A 19825-nucleotide genomic window follows, 5' to 3' on the forward strand; every position below is an offset into this window, starting at 1 on the left:
AAATACATATTTTTTCAAAATCATTGCTCATTCTAATAAGTACAAATTTTAATAAATAAATAAATTTTATTATAACATATTAAAGAAAACAATGATGTTGTAGTTTATATATTTTATACATTTTCACATCTAGGAGTTGATACATGTTCACATCTAGTAGTATATGCTTTTTGCAAGAGAGTTCTGAAACTTTATACAAAGAAAATCCAATTCTGAAACATCACAAACATAGACAAACCGAAAATTCACTTGTAAAAGAATGGCTTCATCAATCAATAGTCGCAAACCAAGTGAAATTTTCAAAGCACAAGCTCTAATATACAAACACATGTACACCTTCCTAGATCCCATGTGTCTTAAATGGTGTGTTGAGATGAACATACCAAACATAATCCACAATCATGGTCAACCAATTTCTCTTTCAAACTTAGTTTCAATTCTTCAAGTTCCATCAACCAAAGCTGGTAATGTTCAACGTCTCATGCGTTATCTTGCACACAATGGATTCTTTGAGATAGTAACAAATCAAGATATAGAAAATGAACAAGAAGAAGCTTATTCTCTGACTGTTGCTTCGGAGCTTCTTGTTAAAGGGAATGAACTTTGTTTAGCTCCAATGGTTGAGTTTTATTTTAATCCAACTATTTCAGGTTCTTACAATCAGCTGAAAAAGTGGATTTATGAGGAAGATCTTACACTCTTTGGTGTAGCTTTAGGGTCTGATTTTTGGGAGTTTCTTAATAAGAACCCTGAACATAACAAATTGTTTAATGATGCAATGGCTAGTGATTCTAAAATGATAAACTTGGCAATGAAAGATTGTAATTTGGTGTTTGAAGAATTGGAATCAGTTGTGGATGTTGGTGGTGGAACTGGAACAACTGCTAAGATTATCTGTGAGACATTTCCTAAGTTGAAATGTGTTGTGTTTGATCGTCCAAAGGTTGTAGAGAATTTATGTGGAAACAACAATTTGACATATGTTGGTGGAGACATGTTCACATATATTCCTAGAGCTGATGCAGTTCTGCTTAAGGTATGCTTTTTTTAAACTTGTTTCTTATGATAAACTGCTCTTTGGATATGGATCTCTCTAGTCAGACAACTTTTAATCAGCAAAACAAGATTACCGACAAGCACACAAACTTTCATCCAAAATCTTAATCTCACAAAAACTAAATCTGATAAGCATATATAAAGAAAGATCCATCTAACCGAAACATAAGGTAAAGTTTTTTTTTGCTTTTGTTTTCTTAACCATATTGACCAAATCATTGACACCAACCATCCCATTGACCATCATGTTGTGTATAACTGTGAGTTGGAAGTCCCACATTGTTTAAAAAATGGATGTTGAACATTTTATAAGTGAGATGACTCATACACCTATCACCTTAAGATTTTGGTTAAATATGTGGTGTCTCTCTCATATGTGTGTTGCTTTTGATCCAATGTGGATGATCCTCATGATGATCAAACAATGGTATTAGAGTCTGGTTCAATTAAGACACCGGCTCCTTATAGCATGAACATCTAGATTATGCTTATCACAAATGAGATACCTGAACAAGATATAATTTTTTTAATATTTACATAATTTTCTTTTAGTCCTATATTATTTTTGAAACAGAACCTATAATACATATTTTGTGAAATAGAACTTTCTACTTGTTATATATATATATATATATATATATATATATATATATATATATATATATATATATATATATATATATATATATATATATATATATATTATATATATATATATATATATATATATATATATATATATATATATATATATATATATATATATATATATATATATATATATATATATATATATATATATATATATATATATATATATATATATATATATATATATATATTAGTTTTGTTGTAAAGAATGTAAGTGTGTCATCTTTGGTTTGGTGTAAACAATGTATTTTGATACTTGTTCATATATATTGAATTGTAATTTCTTGTGTCGAAGCAGGTTGCTCGACAGAGCAAGGAAGTGTCCAACCACCTAGTGTTGGCTATTTTGGACTTTTATAGTTTTGGGCTTTTATAGTTTTGAATATTGGCTTGAGATCCAAGTTAACCTAAATCTATAAATAGAGGGAGTAACCCTTATTTTGGGGGATTTCCAACATCTAGTATCAGAGCTCCGGTTAATCGATTAGTGGGAAGAAAATCACCATGGCAACGAATCATCCAAACGAGCATTTTCCAGCAAATCTTCTGATTCTCAAGAACAACAATTATGAGAATTGGTGCAAGCAAATAAAGGTTGTGTTATGTTATCAAGATCTTTGAGATCTTGTGAAGGAAGGAGTAGCAACGCTTGAAGAAGCCGCGACGGATCAAGAAAAGGTTGCACATAAATAATTGAAGAAGAAAGATTATAAGGCTCTCTTAATAATCCATCAATGTGTTGATGCGGATAACTTTGAAAAGGTTAGTGATGCAGAGTCAGCGAAAGAAGCATGGGAAATTCTGGAGAAATCGTTTGGAGGCGCGGAGAATGTGAAAGAGGTGAGGTTACAAACTCACAAAAGAACGTATGAATTTCTTAAGATGGAAGATAGTGAAAACATAACTGATTTCTTCACCAAGGTTACGAAACTAGTGAATCAAATCAAGGTATGTGGAGAAGTGTTGACATCAAGATCTGTTATTGGAAAGATCTTGAGGTCGTTGGCTCCAAAGTTCGACCACATGGTAGTAGCCATAGAAGAGACGAAAGATTTGTCAAAATTGACAAAGGAATGGCTTCAAGGGACGCTTGAATCTCATGAACAAAGAATGGCTGAAAGAGCTGCAGGAAAGTCGAAGAGTGATATGGCTTTGCAGGCTCAATCAACGAAAGAAAGAAAAGGAAAAGGAAGTTGGAATGGCAACAAAGGAATAGGAGGTTATAACAATTTGACTGGTCGAAATCAGCAAGAAGCAAACTAGTTGAATCAGAGAAAACCCTGGAACCAAGGCAACCAAAGAGGTGGTGTTGCAGGTAGAGGAAAATGTGGTGGTCAAAAGCCAGACAAGAGTCACATTCAGTGTTACAATTGTCAAAGGTATGGTCACTATTCTAGTGATTGTCCAGAAAAGCAAAAGAATCAAGAAACTTATGCAAAGCTGGCGAAATATGAAGAAGAAGAGACGTTGTTGATGGTTACAAAAAGAGAAGAAGAGAGATTCAAGGACCAGTGGTACTTGGACTCAGGATGCTCATCACACATGTCTGGAAGAAATGATTGGTTTGTCAACATAAAGCCCTCAATGAAGAACGTGGTGAAATTTGCAAATGACAACACTCTAGCAGTTGAAGGTGTTGGTGATGTTCTGATTATGAGGAAAGATGGCAAGAGGCCAGTAATTTCAAATGTGTTGTATATATCAGACATGAAGAGTAATTTACTCAGCATATGGCAGTTAGTCGAAAAGAACTTCAAGGTCTCGATCAAAGACAAGATGATGAGAGTTCTCGACTCAAATGGAAGGTTAATCTTGAAGGCTCCAATGTCTTAGAATAGAACCTTCAGGATTGAACTAAATGTGATGGAGCATAAGTGCCTTGCAACAGCAGCCATCAGAGATGAATGGATATGGAATTATAGACTTGGCCATCTCAATTTCAAAGACATCATAGATTTGAAGAGAAGAAATATGGTTTCAGGATTACCAGAAATCAACATTTCAAATGAAGTGTGTGAAGAATGTGTGCAGGCAAAGCAGCATAATAACAACTTCAGTAAGGATGCGAGAAGCAGGTCGAAGGCAATTCTTGAAGTCATATACTCGGATGTATGTGGTCCTCTCCAAGTGGATTTGATTGGAGGTAACAAATACTTTGTTACATTCATAGATGATTTCAATCGAAAACTGTGGTCTTACCTGATCCAGAAGAAAAGTGAAGTGATCGAGGTATTTTCCAAGTTTAAATCTATGGTTGAAAGACAGAGCGGTCGAAAGATCAAGACTTTGAGAACTGGTGGTGGTGGAGAATATGTGTCGAAAGACTTCGATGCATTATATATGAAAGAATGGATTGTGCATGAGGTGGTTCCACCCTACACTCCATGGCAGAATGGAGTCGCGGAGAGGAAGAATAGAACCATCATGAATATGGTTAGAAGTATGTTGAAAGGAAAGCATCTATCCAAAGAACTGTGGGGAGAAGCTGTGTCGACTGCGACATATATCCTGAACAGATGTCCGACGAAGAAGCTAGAAGGAATCACGCCAGAAGAATGTTGGTATGGTGTCAAGTTTAGCTTGAGTCATCTGAGGGTGTTTGGATCTATATCACATAGACATGCGCCATATCAGTTGAGAAGAAAACTTGATGACAAGTCCAGTCAGATGATCCTGATATGATATCATTCGACTGGAGGATACAAGTTGTTCGACCCAGTGAATAAGCAAGTAGTGATCAGCAGGGATGTGGTCATAGATGAGCTTAAGGAGTGGGATTGGACTGAGAATGTCAAGAAAGATTCAGTGAGAATCTTTTATGATGAACCAGCTACTGAAGTCGAAAGAGAAGTTTGACAGCAAGAAGTCAGAGGTGAAGCAAGTACAAGCAGACCTCAGAGAACAAGACACGTGCCTGCAAGATTGCAAGAATGTTTGATTACATCGGATGATGTGGTCGATGAAGAAGATGAGCTGGTACATTATGCTTTCTACGCAGATGTTGAACCTGTCAATGCAGCTGAGGCATTGAAAGATTCGAACTGGATGAAAGCAATGGACGAAGAGCTGAAGTCAATCGAAGTCAACAACACTTGGTCACTTGTTGAATTGCCCCCAAACAAGAAGGCAATCGATGTGAAGTGGGTATACAAGGTGAAGTTGAATCCCAAAGGAGAAGTGACTCAACACAAGGCGAGACTTGTGGCGAAAGGATTTCTTCAGAAAGAAGGAATCGACTTCGATGAAGTTTTTGCACCTGTTGCTAGGATCGAAACAATCAGGTTGGTTGTTGGTCTAGCAAACATGAACAACTGGCAGATGTGCCAGATGGACGTGAAATATGCATTCCTTAATGCCCCCTTAGAAGAAGAAGTTTATGTTACACAACCAGTTGGGTTTGTGAAACATGGCGAGGAAAGAAAGGTGTACAGGCTGCATAAAGCCCTGTACGGACTTAAACAAGCTCCAAGAGCTTGGAACAAGAAAATAGATGGCTTTCTAAGGGAGAAGAAATTTGTAAAGTGCAAATCTGAACATGGAGTATATATAAGAAGAAGCAAGAGTGAATTGCTTATACTATGTCTCTATGTTGATGACTTGTTGATAACAGGTAGCTGCAAGAAGGAGATCGAAGACTTCAAAGGTGATCTGAACAAGGAATTCGAAATGTTAGATCTTGGTCACATTTCATATTTCCTTGGCCTCGAATTCTACAAGAGTGGTAGAGGTTTGATGATACACCAAAGAAGGTATGCAGACGAAATTCTCAAGAGATTTGAGATGCAAGATTGCAACCCAACTTCGACTCTAACTGAGCCCAGATTACAACTGTCTAAGGATTCATATGAAGATGATGTCGACCCAACCCAATACAAAAGACTTATTGGGTCACTTCGATACATGTGTCATACAAGGCCTGGCTTAGCATACAGTGTAGGTATGGTGAGTAGGTTCATGCAGAAGCCAAAGGTATCACATCTACAGCGGCGAAGAGGATACTAAGGTATCTGAAAGGAACTCTCGACTATGACATTTTTTTCTTGCAGTTGATGAAGGAAAAGAATACAAAATAGTGGGATACACCGACTCAAGTTGGTGTAGTGATGCTGAGGATCGAAAATCCACAGCTGGATATGCGTTTATGCTAGGTGGTGCACCAGTTGCTTGGAGTTCGAGAAAAGAGCCAGTAGTGGCATTATCATCGTGCAAAGCAGAACACATAGTTGTTTCTCTTTGTGCATGTCAAGCAACATGGATGGTGAATTTGGTCGAAGAGATAACAGCGAAGAGTCATGGAGCAATTACCATGAAGATCGACAGCATGTCAGCTATTAATCTGGCGAAGAATTCGATAGCACATGGTCGAAGCAAGCACATCGAGATGAGGTTCCATTATCTTCGAGAGCAGGTAGTAGATGGGATGATGATTGTGAAACACTACAGAACTGAGAATCAGATTGCAGACATCATGACAAAAGGAGTGCATGTCGAAGTGTTCAGAAGGCTAAGAGTTATGATGAATGTAGATAACTTAGACACAATGAATTAGGTGGTGTGTTGAATTGCAATTCCTTGTGTCGAAGCAGGTTGCTTGACAGGGCAAGGAAGTGTCCAACCACCTAGTGTGTTAATTTGTGTTAGCTATTTGGGGCTTTTATAGTTTTGGGCATTGACTTGAGGTCCAAGTTAACCTAAATCTATAAATAGAGGGAGTGACCTTTATTTTGTAATAGAGGTGAATAGAGTATTCACAACACTTGTAATTCACAGTATTTTGCAGTTGCAAAGTGAATAAGAAGTTTTCCACAGTTTGTGGACTAAGAGAAACTCTGCAGAATTATATTACTCTTCTCCTTCATTGTTCTTTACTTTCTTTCTCCATTGTTCTTCTCTTTTTGTTGTTATTGTGTGGGTAATTACAATCTTGTTCATCAAGATTGATTGGAATTCTCCACAGGTTTTGGGGGATTTCCAACAAAGGCAACAGCCAATAGAAATTGGTGTGCTTGTAAATAAAAAAACTTTAGGAAGCAATTGGTCCAACGTGAACAAACGTATGGTCATTAAACACCTATAATTTAAACAAAATTAAAATTAAACTTTCGTTAAAACAATAAAAATATAAATGAAAGAAAAAATCACAAGTTAAAAACTACAAACTCAAAAACTACGAGTTGAAAAACTAAAAAAGTAATAGCTCTTTTGGATCTTACCAAATAGACCCATATTCACTCATTTCATTGAAATAGAACTAAGTAGGATAAACACTTCTACAAAGGTCGGACGACATTTTTATATTTATAATTATATATATTTTATGTATATATTCAAATTATTATTAGTGTCGATATCATGTTTATAGTCGGTATCTATAGGTAGAAGAAACAATGGAATATTAGCTCATCTCATTCTATACCATCATAATTATTCAAGAACTCAAACAATAAAGAAATTCTTTAAATTACTTTATTTGATGGCATTATGAACTAAATTCTCAGAGTTATTAAGGAAATTTGTAACCCTTCATCTTTTTTTTCTTCTTTCATGCAGTGGATATTACATGATTTCACTGATAAAGATTGCATAAAAATACTGGAAAAATGTAAAGAAGCAGTTACAAGTGATGTTAAAAAAGGAAAAGTGATTATCATAGATTTGGTGATGAATAAAAAGAAAGATGAAAACCAGATAACACAATTGAAGCTGCAAATGGATATAGGCATGGCATGTCTCAATGGAAAAGAGAGAAATGAGGAAGAATGGAAGAAGCTCTTTGTGGAAGCTGGCTTTAAAGACTACAAGATATCTCCTTTCACTGAATTATTGTCTCTTATTGAGATTTATCCTTAAAACACAAATCTTCTGAACTTAATAAAGTCACATGTCTTATGATGGAATATCTTAACTTGTGTGTTTTTCATAGACAAAGGTTGTGACATTTGCTTTATATTCATTTTCGTTTTTCTATTTTGTTGCACAATAATGGATAATGTTAGCTTTTGAAAAAGAAAATGTTGGTGTTTTGCTCTCCTGTTTTTTTTTGTTATCTATCACTTTATATTTTACCATTCTAGTGAGGTATAATTTATTAAAATATCTAAAAAAAAAATTAAAATAAAAATCCCAATATATTTTTAAAATTTAATTTTTTTATCATTAAATAGATATTTTAAATTCAAACAATACTTATTTTTTAAAATTATTTCTTAGGTGTTATTTTACCATTTCAATGGTTTCTCTATGAGAAATTATTTCTTAGGTCTTATTGTACAAAATATTTATTTATATACACTTAAGTGACTTAATTATTAAGTAACAAATATAACAAATTGAGTACTAAACCATAAATCGTAATTTATTTTGGACTTGGACCACACAACTTGGATTATATTATATCTCAACATACTCCAGATAATCAAAATCGTTGAACATCCGTTAATCATAGTCGATCTAAACTATTTCTAATTTCTTTCTCAAATTCAGGAATTTGACAATCTTCAATCCTTGGGTAAACATGTCGATCAACTGTGCTTCACTAGAGCAACGTCTTACTTCAGGGTCACCTCGATTTACCTTCTCCCTAAGGAAATGAAATTTAGCTTCGATGTGATTACTCCTTCCGTGCAAAATTGGATTATTCGCAAGAATTATGGCTGACTTGTTATCGATCTTCAACACCAGAGGTTTCTTCATTTCGATCTCCATTTCTTCAAGCACATATCTAATCCAATTTGCTTGACACGCATCATAGAACCCTACTATATATTCAACATCACACGATGACAATGTCACCATATGTTGCCTTCTCGAGCACCGTGAGATTATATTACAAGAAAACAACAATTTAGCGTCAGCCAAAAGCTCTCACTAATAGAAAAATTGACGCTAATCTATGTTAGCGTCTCCCTATTTTCGGTGTTGCGGCGGACTCTCCAAAGCGGGAAGCTAGCGAGCAACAGATGCTAATTTAGCGTCGGCTTTCATAAATGTAAGGCGACGCTAAATCGATTCTTTGTTCTACTCTAGTTATAGTGTCGATTATGAGCGATGCTAACAAGTAACACGTGCTTATTTACAATTGGTTTGTCCCTCTACTAATAAGTTTTACACATCATTTATAATGTCGGTGTACTACAATGCTAAAAAAAATGCACGTCATCATGTAGCGTCCACCGTGTGTAACGCTACTCATTGCCTCGGGTTTACTTAAGATTGAATAGAAAAATGGTTTGCTTACCAATATTAGTGTTGGTTCATACCGACGATATTGTATGACACATCATCATTAGTGTCATTATTGTTCGACGCTAACTTCACGTGTGTTTAAATTAGCCAATGCTAATTTTTTTTTCATATCATTTTTTAGGACATACCAGAATTTGTTTAAACTGAAACCTACTTTTAATTTTTCTTTTTAGGACGCACCAGAACTTGTCAAAAGACTCATGCCATCACAATAAACAGAGTTATTATGATTTAACCTTTTTGAAATAAAATCAATAAATCTCAAGTACACCAATAAAATGTTTACATGATTTGTATCCATCTGCTTCTATGTCGTGGTTTGTAATTGACATCCGTGTCATGTAAAACACCATGTATCTAATGTTGCTCGTCATTTGTGCAGTTTTATAAAACCGCCCCGCGTTTTACCCCAATAGTTTCTTTTCAAATTTGTAGTCTTGTTAATCCATTCACATTATCATAAATTTGTGTGGTTTGTGTCAAACTAACGTTGTATTTTTCATGTACAATACAACACAAGTGTGTCAACCTAGAACTTAAAACAAATTCCAAACTTAGATATATACATTCATACTAGTAATCAATTAAAGTGGTCAACAAATTATGTCCCCTTAATTGATTTGTCAATCCAATAAAGGGAAAGTGTCATGCTATATATGTGCATCTAAATTGTTTGTATTGCTAATAGTTCAATGCGCACATTTGATATTATACAATATTTTAATACCCTCGTATAAATGATTGATAACCAAACCAAACCAACTACCATAGACAACACGGGAAAGTAAAGCAAGCATAACTAAGAAAAGTCATAGATTACCAAGCTTATTTATATTATATATAATGATGAAAATATTCAAGACATCAAAATAAATAGTAAAAAAGACTTTTTAAACTCACCATATCAACTTTCTGGCTTCATAACATAAACAAGTATATATGGATATGAAAACACATTTACTACAATCACAAGTATGTAGTAAAGAACTCTTTTTCACTGCAAATGTATCCAAAACTAAAAAAGGTATAATATCAAATAAAACATGGATGTTTTTTTTTAATGATATGGTACTTTTCGAAAGGTGTCGTGCACCATAATTTTCTTTGATTAGCGAGGAGTTGGAGTAAACTAATCGGTTTTATTCTTAAAACGGTAATGTTGCATCAAACTATTCATTAATTTATCAATATTGTCAGAGTAAAATTTGATTTCTGTTGTGGGAACTGTCATGCAGTGTCATAGTAGTATATACAATCAATTAAAATATATAAAACTTCCCAAAGAAATACTAAATGATGTATTTAGGGAAGATCGTAATGCCCTCCATGTTCGCATGATTTAAAAAAAAATTGAGAGGCATATGATAATTACAAACATAATGGCCTATACATGATGATAGTAATTCTTGTTGTTTTAGTTAAAAAATTTAGTGTCTGAGACACTTTTAATCAATGAGAAAGAGATAATATGAAAATAAAGATTATTATTATTGAAAAATTATTGTGTTACAAAATTGAATTACAAAGTATCTATTTATATATACCTAAGAGACTTAACTATTAAGTAAGAAATATAACAAACTAAGTAACAAATATAACAAACTAAGTAACAAACCCTACATCTTAATTGACTTTGAACTTGTACCACACAACTTGGATTATATTATAACTCAACATATACCCCATATAATCTAAATCGTAGAACATACACTAATCATAGTCGATATAAACTATTTCTAATTTCTTTTTCAAAAACAGGAATTTGTCGATTTTCAATCCTTTGGTGAAAATGACGGTCAAATATGCTTCACTTGAGAAATGTCTTACTTCAGGGTCATCTTGATTTACCTTCTCCATAAGGAAATGAAATTTAGCTTCGATGTGCTTACTCTTTCCGTGCAAAATTGGACTCTTCGCAAGAATTATGGCTGACTTGTTGCCGATCTGCAACACCAGAGGTTTCTTCACTTCGACCTCCATTTCTTCGAGCACATATCTAATCCAAATTGTTTGACACGCTTCATAGAATCAAGTTATATATTCAGCCTTACACAATGACAATGTCACCATAAATTGCTTTCTCGAGCACCGTGAGATTGCATTACAAGAAAACAATAATTTGGCGTCATCCAGAAGCTCCCACCAACAGAAAAAAATCGACGCTAATCTTTATTAGTGTCGCCCTATTGTCGGTGTCTGGACGGACTCTCCAAAGCTGGAAGCTACATTAGCGTGCATCCGATGCTAAATTAGCATCGACTTTCATGAAGTTAAGGCAACACTAAATCATGGTTCTTTGGCCCACTCTATTATAAGTTATTGTGTCGATTATGAGCAATGATAACATGTAACATGTGCTTATGAACGATTGGTTTGTTCCTCAACTAATAAGTTGTACACGTCATCTTTAATGTCGGTCTACTGCAACACTAAGAAATTGCACAACATCATGTAGAGTCGGTCGTGTGTAATGCTACTCATTACCTCGAGTTTACTTATGATTTGATAGAAAAAAATGGTTTGCCTACCAATTTTAGTCACTACGCCAAAAAAGACCTATGAAAGCGCTTTTTTTGGCCTTTAAAAGCGCTGCCGTAGGTGGCGCTGCTATAGGTTTTAGCAGCGCTTTTTGTTTACTAAAAAGCGCTGCTAAAGGTTGTCAATAGAGAGCGCTTTTTAGTAAAAAGCGCTGCTAAAGGTGGTATATAGACAACCTTTAAGAGCGCTTTTTACTAAAAAGCGCTCTCTATTGACAACCTTTAGCAGCGCTTTTGAGTAAAAAGCGCTCTTAAAGGTTGTCTATATACCACCTATAGCAGCGCTTTTTACTAAAAAGCGCTCTCTATTGACAACCTATAGCAGCGCTTTTTAGTAAAAAGCGCTCTCTATTGACAACCTATAGCAGCGCTTTTTACTAAAAAGCGCTCTCTATTGGCAACCTTTAGCAGCGCTTTTTAGTAAAAAGCGCTCTCTATTGTCATTAACAAAAGAGGATCATCAAATGTAGTGAGCCAAATTGAAAAAAGTAAACTTTCAAAAGAATGAGCGTCAAGCCATGTCAAGCCATGTCCGGATAAGCACAGCAGTCTACATCATCGTCCAAGCCAAATGCATTATACTTGCAGCATGCCATGGCCTTCCGCACCGTAAGTCACGTGCTATGCAAAAACGGTGATCATCAAACTGCAATATTCAGCCAACACCACCAACGCACGCCAAATACCTGCAGTTTCATGAAAGGAAGCTAATGAGGACAGATACATAATTCCGCATACTAAATGCTGAATGTTGTTTTTCCGCATTATGAGCATCCTACAGAATCGCATACGGTAAAGTATCTGGCAGGGTTATTCCTAGTTTTGGAAAATGACAGTTCACAATAACATTGAATGTTTAAGTACCCATTAATTCCGGTCATTCGAGCTCGAGGCGTTAGGGAGATGGAATCTGTCCTAGTACACAGTCAAGCAGCCACGACATGTCGCTGCAACATCACAATAACCAACAAAATTAGTTGCAATGGCAATACGCTTCGCACCAAATGTAGTGTCACCGCTAATAACAAATTCAGCAATATGTATTAGCGGTACCAACCATGCATTAAAGCCATTTCTGAGAGTGCAGGTCATTCACCATTTCTCTAATCGCATAACCAACATGAAGTTCCAACCTGCAAACCATTATTTTGATCAACAAACAACACATGATAGGACCATGGGCTACCAACTGTTAAAACAGTCCTAAACCATTAGCCAAACGAAGCCATTACAGGGTGCACTCTTGGAAATAACACATCAGCAGGATAACCAGAAATTAATGCAACAAGTATGTTGTTACCAATGTTAGGCCATGCTGCAGAACCAATCCAGGCTTAATCCAATCACGAAATCCACCATTTGCTCATGAGGCAACTTAAGCAAGAACTCCGTTGTAGAATGTATGCACCAGTCAAGATACCCTGTTCCGTCGGGGCCCATAAAAGAGGAAGTCAAGAGTCACCTCAGTATCATCCATATAATAACACAAGGTTCTAATTACAACCTATCAAAATTGAAAATGAATATGATTAGATACCTGCTACGAGTTGGCCAATGGAGGCATGCGGCGCGAAAGACATTGCTTGGAATCCCATGATAACAGACCAGCTAGAGTAGACAAGTTGAAGTCATAAACACCCTGTGATACCCAATCTTCATTGACCATGTACTCGCATCCATGACAGCATCCTGGAATGTTTTCCTTATCCATCCTATGTATGCATTAGGCCAGCACGAATTGTGTAGCATCATAGCATCCTGTTACAAACATAACCCAAAAGAAATGTTTCACAGGGAACCAAGCATGTCGTCACAAAAATTAACTAAAATCGCCTGTAAGAGGATAAGAGGAAGCACTGCATACACCTGGTGTACATGTTGCCTCGAAGAAAAATAGGGATGGCACATGATGACAGGCCAGGATTCCATTCATTCTTCATGAACCTTCGTATGTGCTTATCCCCCACCTGAGATCTTTTGCACCTACGAACAAGAAAACGTGGAAATTATCAGAATCATCATGATTCGAATCAAATGTCTAAGTCCTCACATCAGCTAAAAAACCAGAGGAATACCAGGAAGAAGTGTTGTCAAAGATTAAGGTCATGCCTCAGTTAAAGTCAAATTTTACAGCAATAAAAATTGAATTTCTACCACAAGCATTTACCTGTCTTACAACAGTAACAATCCAAGAGAAATTCAAAAGAGGGGTCACGCATCATGGAGGGATTCACTACAGACAAAACCTTCAAGCACCTGCATTTTGGGACCACGCATCATGGAAAGATTTCCACTCCCAACCAACTCGCCTTGCCACCTGCATCAAATTAGGGACCACACCAAAATTAGAGGAGATTTTATTCCAACAGAAAATCTTGGATTTTTGGCCAGCTCACAGGTGAGAGACTTGGTAACCCAGAGCTCTATATAAGGACTATCCATTTCCACGAAGAAAACCTAATTTTTGGCACCGTCACTCTGCCGAAATCGCATCCTAACCTGCACACCAAAGCTCAAAGATATCAAATGGGTGCTCAAAGTTTTATCCCTAGAACTTTGAGCAAACCGAGCTAAACCCTGACAAACCAAACACAGAAGTAAGAAGACCGAATCTTTGCGCCGTTACCCTGCTGAAATTAATACCCTCGCCATCACCAAAAAGCTTTGAGTCAAGTTCTTTTAGAGCCTTGTATTGAAGCTCTGAGGAAAACAAACTTAAAACCCATCAGTAGAAGTGATAATGAAAGACTCAGTCGAACAAAGCATCTTAACGAGGAGGGAGTAGACGAAGAAAAGTGAAAAGCCAAACCGTGAAGAGAAGCCATACCTCGTTTAGACGATTGGTTGCGGTCAGAATACTCGCCGGAAGAACTTGAGCGACATCGACGGAAGTCGGACGTTCCGATTCGCCGATTTGGTAAATTCTATACCTCTTTCATGATTTTGCTTTTATGTTGCACGTCGTTGGACTAGGACCCTTCGGTATATCACTGAGAATTGTTTCGATTTGGTAGATATAAACAAGTACCATGGTTAGGTTTTTTGATTTAAATTACTGTAAGTGTTAGAACGATGGAGAAGGAAGGATTTAGATGAAGATGAAAACGTTTTAACCATTATCGATTGAAACCAAAATCGACCACCTATTCTTTGACTTCTAGGGCAAAACAGAAAGACACGAAAACCTAACCTTAAAACGCAATGAGATTTCCAGGTATTGAATCCTTCTCTTTCGAATGCAGTCTCTTTCAAATTTGCAGTGTTTATCGTTGAGATTTCCAGGTACTCTGTGGAATTTTTTCCAGGGCAGCGAGAGCTTCGAACGAGAGAGAGTGAAAGAGGGATTTCTGAAAGTCAGGGATTTTGTAATATTAGATTTATTATAATTTTTATAAATGGCCTATGAGAGCGCTTTTACCATGAAAGCGCTTTCATAGATGTGAGACTGAGACCTATAAGAGCGCTTTTACCTTAAAAGCGCTTTCATAAGTCTGAAACCCATGAGACCTATAAGAGCGCTTTTACCTCAAAAGCGCTTTCATAAGTGTGAAACCCATGAGACCTATAAGAGCGCTTTTACCTTAAAAGCGCTTTCATAAGTGTGAAACTCATAGATGTGAGACTGAGACCTATAAGAGCGCTTTTACCTTAAAAGCGCTTTCATAAGTGGAGACCTATAAGAGCGCTTTTACCTTAAAAGCGCTTTCTTTACATAGGCGAATTTTTTTTCAAGCTATTACAGCGCTTTTTTTAAAAAGCGCTTTCTTTTTGGTGCTGCCAAAAGCACTTTTTGGCGTAGTGAGTGTTAGTCCGTACCGACGCTACTGTATGATGCACCATCATTAGAGTCACTGTTGTTCAACGCTAACTTTATTATATGTTTAATTTAGCTGACACTAATTTTTTTTCAAATCTTTTTTAGGACATACCAGAATTATTTTAAACTGAATTATACTTTTAATTTTTCTTTTTAGGACGCACCAGAACCTGTCAAAAGACTCATGTCATCACAATAAATAGAGTAATCATGATTTAACCTTTTTGAAATAAAATCAATAAATCTCAACTACACCAATAAAATGGTTACATGATTTGTATCTATCTACTTATGTGTCGTGGTTTGTAATTGACACCCGTGTCATGTAAAACACTATGTATCTAATGTTTCTCTCCATTTGAGCAACTTCATAGGCACGGGCTGGACTATTTAAAGGATGCAATAGCCCTCTTCCTCTCACAAGAAAAACACTCCATTCTCAGAATCATGGGGTATGTTAAGGTTTGGGCAAGCTGCGCCTGGATCTGGTTTTGTGAAGGGTGCCTTTACAAATGTTTAGCTAAAAAGGGGGAGAGAAAAGAACGTCAGAAACGTCCTGGGGTCGAGAAGCAAACAGATCACTGTGGTAACAAACAGAAAGTTGGGGTACACAAAATTCACCAACTGAAATACCACTTGTGTCTTGTGATCTGAGTTAAGAGAACAGTTGTGCCCTGTGATCTGAGTTACATTGTCTATGTACTCAGCATTACATACTCTTCAGGAAGCTCTCCTGTTGAAGGGAAGGGTTCTGGAACAACTGAGCCTTGTTTCTCATCTTCCTCGTGTACACCAACATTGGTGTTCATGGTGGGGGGGGGAGATAATAACAGAGGCCTATTTGTTTTAGCTAAAATTTGCCAAAGGGGGAGATTGTTGATACCTCAGGATTGGCATTAATTTTAGAAAACAAATAATGTATCCACCTCTGTTGTTTTAATATGTTGGGTTGAAGAAATTCAACATCTGGACCAACATGTCATGTACGATGTCACGACGTCAGGTCTGTGACATCGCACATGTGTAGAAGACTGAATTAATTAATTCAGTATATGTCAAGGGATCAGCAAGGATATCTGGTGAATATCCTAACTCCCTTTGTGGAGGTCTTGAAGACTAAATCAGAATATATATAGGCTCTAAATATGGAGATATATATGGAGAGAGTTTAGGAACTTGAAGACCTTGTTTGTAGCAGAATTTTTCTGCTGAAGTTGCAACAGCAAAGAACAAGTCTGCTGCAGTTTTCTGAAGGCCCAAATCCAGTTGGGTGATTAGGTTATAAATAGCTGATTGTAATCTAGTTTTTGTAAGCCTCTTAGAATGAATTTTTAAGGGTGTGTGTAAGGTAAACCTCCCAATCTGTGGGAAGGTTACCATGTGTCTCTCAGTGGTAAACCTGAGAGTGTTTGTTACTCAAAGCCTGTAGGCAAGAGTAATTATGTTCTTGAATGAAGCTGTGAAGCAAGTTCAAGGTGTTTGCACATTACATTGTATTTGTAGTGATAGGAATGGAAACTGGAGGTTTCTATCTAGGAGTTCCTAGGTATAGATTGCATTGGGTAGGGATTAAGTGAGGAGTTGTAAACGGGGGAGTTTAACTCTAAATTGATACTACTAATAGTGGATCTTCTTCCTGGCTTGGTAGCCCCCAGATGTAGGTCATGTTGGACTGAACTGGGTTAACAATTTCCTGTGTTTGTTTACCTCTGCATGTTATAATCATGTCTGCCATAATTCAGGTTGTGTTACAGTCTGCCAATCAAGTTAATAACAAACCTGATACATAGCCTTCTGTTGGAATGTCAATCAGAATGTTTTGACATTCATCAACAACAGCACATACTGTTTAATAAGCTGATGAATTCAGTTCAGTATGTAGTGAAGTCTGGTTTTCAAAAGCATATCAGACAAGGCCAAAAGAGCTGTGGGAAACTGTCAAACTGGATGTCTTGACAGTTCTTCCAGTAAGCTGATACTGAAGTAGAGACTGGTTGGTCTTTTACAGTACAGCAAATTTAGCAGTCTGTGTTCAGGAACTAAACAGACTGAGCATATGGTTCTGGGCTTGGATGTCAGACGGAATGTTGTGACATTCATTCCTGACAGCATATGCTATATTGTTGGATGGTTAGTTTATCTGTTTCAGGATTTTTCTCAGGCTATTCTTCAGGAATCCACCAGCTGTTCTAAAATCTAGGAAACTAACAACTAAGCTACAATTAATGAACCTAACAAATAATCTATTTGTTAGCTCCTTAATAAGTGGAGATTAGTTTAACTTGTTACAACCTTTAATCTAGGAAATACAAGTACATGACCAACAAACTGGAACAATGTAACAGATGATGTTCAAAACAGGATTGAGACATCATGATGGCAACTGTGCAGGAAAACAACAGTGGTGAATGTTATGGTGCCCATAACAAATTGTTCCTCCTCTATAGGATGACATAGAAGGAGAGGTTGTGACACTGTGAAAAGGTGCACAATAGTACAGAGTGTAATAACTGTCTTGCTGTAATAAGTACAATGTTAGATCAGATGTCATGACTTGAAGTAGAACATCTGAATACTGACTACACCAGAATTTCAATTGGTATCAGAGCAGGCATCCTGTTCTGTCTCTGGATGAGATCCATGGGTGATACTTTCTGGTAGCTGGCAAGGAGTTATGTTAGTACTGAAGCTGGACCCTGTGTAAGGTTCTGCAATTCCCTGAATGGTCCCTTGAAGTAGGTGGATGGACTGTTCATGACAGGAATGGTGTGTTCCTGTCTCTGGAGATTGGCAATTGGCCTGAGTGTGAGACAGCTGTGCCAGTACTTAATCACATTCAAACCTGGTATGGTCTTGGAGGCCAATCTGGTGAAGTGTGTGTTCACAGGTTGAGTTGTATTATGATTTCCGCTGCATAATACCTGGCAGAACTCAAACTCTGATGTAGTTTCCCCTCATGTGGATGAAAGGCTGCTGTGTTCAAGATCTCATCATAATCTACTGAAGATGTCAAAGATACTTGAGTCTCCTCAAGTCCACTCATCATGACGTTCTCACTTCAGGATGGTAAGAGTCACTTAATTACTGATTCTCTTACTCTCTTGAGTAGTGTATATGAAGACCTTGAAGACCTTCAAGGAAGGTTTGTTCCAAGGAGGTGGAACCAATGTTCTATGTGATGTTAGAACATGTTGAAGAGCAGATGTATTAGGGTTCAAACAAAGGGATAATTCTGTTTGGAACCTACTCCTGACCTGGAAGAGGAGACATCTGTGTGTGCTAAGTTGACAAGAGCAGGGTCAACTGGGTGTGTGCTCAAGAAGGTCATCCCTAGAAGTTGAGCTGGTTGAGATGTGACATTGTGCAATCTCCTGCTGTTAGGCATCTTCCTGCAATTTGATCAGGATTGGATAGTTGTTCCCTGAAGTACTATGATGTGTTGGAAGACAAGCCTCCTGGATGTTAGCAGTCAATAATGGGGTAACCTGATTGTGATATCATTTAAGGGGATTGGAACCATGAATCTTGTTATTCAAACACCACGTTCAGAAGTGGCAGTTCTTACTAGGAGTGAGAATATGAAGATTCAGAGGTTGGTTGAGGTAATATGCTCTGGCAATGCATATCTACTATTGACTGGTGTGTGTCTCACAAGTACTTATGATCAGCTGAAGCCTGATTGGTGTGATTGGAGGAGTTAGTTGCCACTGGTAAGGGATGGTGGATGTCATGTTGAGACATTTGTGTACAATGCATGGATATTGGTGTGGAGTTTCCATGATTGTTGATTTGAGGGGGTGTTTTGGTCAACCCCCTCACGTTTGGTCAGCCTAGGGTCAGGTTGGCTGTTGACCCGTGTCACATGGGTTCTGGTTGATGTGTGACACATTTGCAAGGAAGGATTCATCTCTCTCATTCCTAAGGGTGAATCTAATCTGGAAAGAGTCTCAAGACTGTTGAGGTGCTTGCAAGCAGAAGATGTTGACACTAGAAGAGTATTTTCAAAGTATTCTTATGGTGGAAGTATCTGAAAGGATAATTGGGAAAGGATTTAAGATCAATGTCTACTTGTGTCAAGTACAAGTATTTAATTGATTATCCTTGGAGCTCAAGACAACTGATGTTCTTAAAGATGTTGGAACATCTCTTCTTCAAGACCCTGTGAAGAATCACAGGAAGGATAGTACATTGAGTTATGATCTATCTCTTTGGTGGCAGCAAAAGCGTATGATCTCTGAAAAGGTTTCCTGGCAAGAAACATGTTCAGCCTTGGCATGTCCAAGAAGAAGAAGACATCAGAGCCTTGATGGTGGTTACTTGGATCAGTTTATTTCTGATCTAGGTAAGGAAGTGCATTGGCTAATGCACACTGTGGAGTCAAGAACAAGTGACAGCATTCTTGACATCATGGAAACAGCCTTGCTTTAGGAAGTGGAATCCTTGGCAGAGCTGAAGGGTTAGTTTCCAACTGGTCCTTCTGAAGACTCATACATCAGAGTGTCTGATGTCTTTGGAGAAG

The 19825-nt window shown here is 37.0% G+C and overlaps 1 protein-coding gene across 1 annotated transcript; it reads left to right on the plus strand.

The window, feature by feature from the left end:
• Positions 1-229: 229 nt before the first annotated feature.
• LOC127128641 (isoflavone-7-O-methyltransferase 8) lies at positions 230-7736 on the plus strand. The gene is made up of 2 exons (XM_051058010.1): positions 230-1036; positions 7258-7736. The coding sequence occupies exons 1-2, from the start codon at positions 260-262 to the stop codon at positions 7555-7557; spliced, it is 1077 nt and encodes a 358-aa protein (XP_050913967.1). The 5' UTR covers positions 230-259; the 3' UTR covers positions 7558-7736.
• Positions 7737-19825: the final 12089 nt, after the last annotated feature.

Source organism: Lathyrus oleraceus, chromosome 3 (genome assembly GCF_024323335.1).
Source record: "Lathyrus oleraceus cultivar Zhongwan6 chromosome 3, CAAS_Psat_ZW6_1.0, whole genome shotgun sequence".
NCBI classification, from domain to species: Eukaryota; Viridiplantae; Streptophyta; class Magnoliopsida; order Fabales; family Fabaceae; genus Lathyrus; species Lathyrus oleraceus.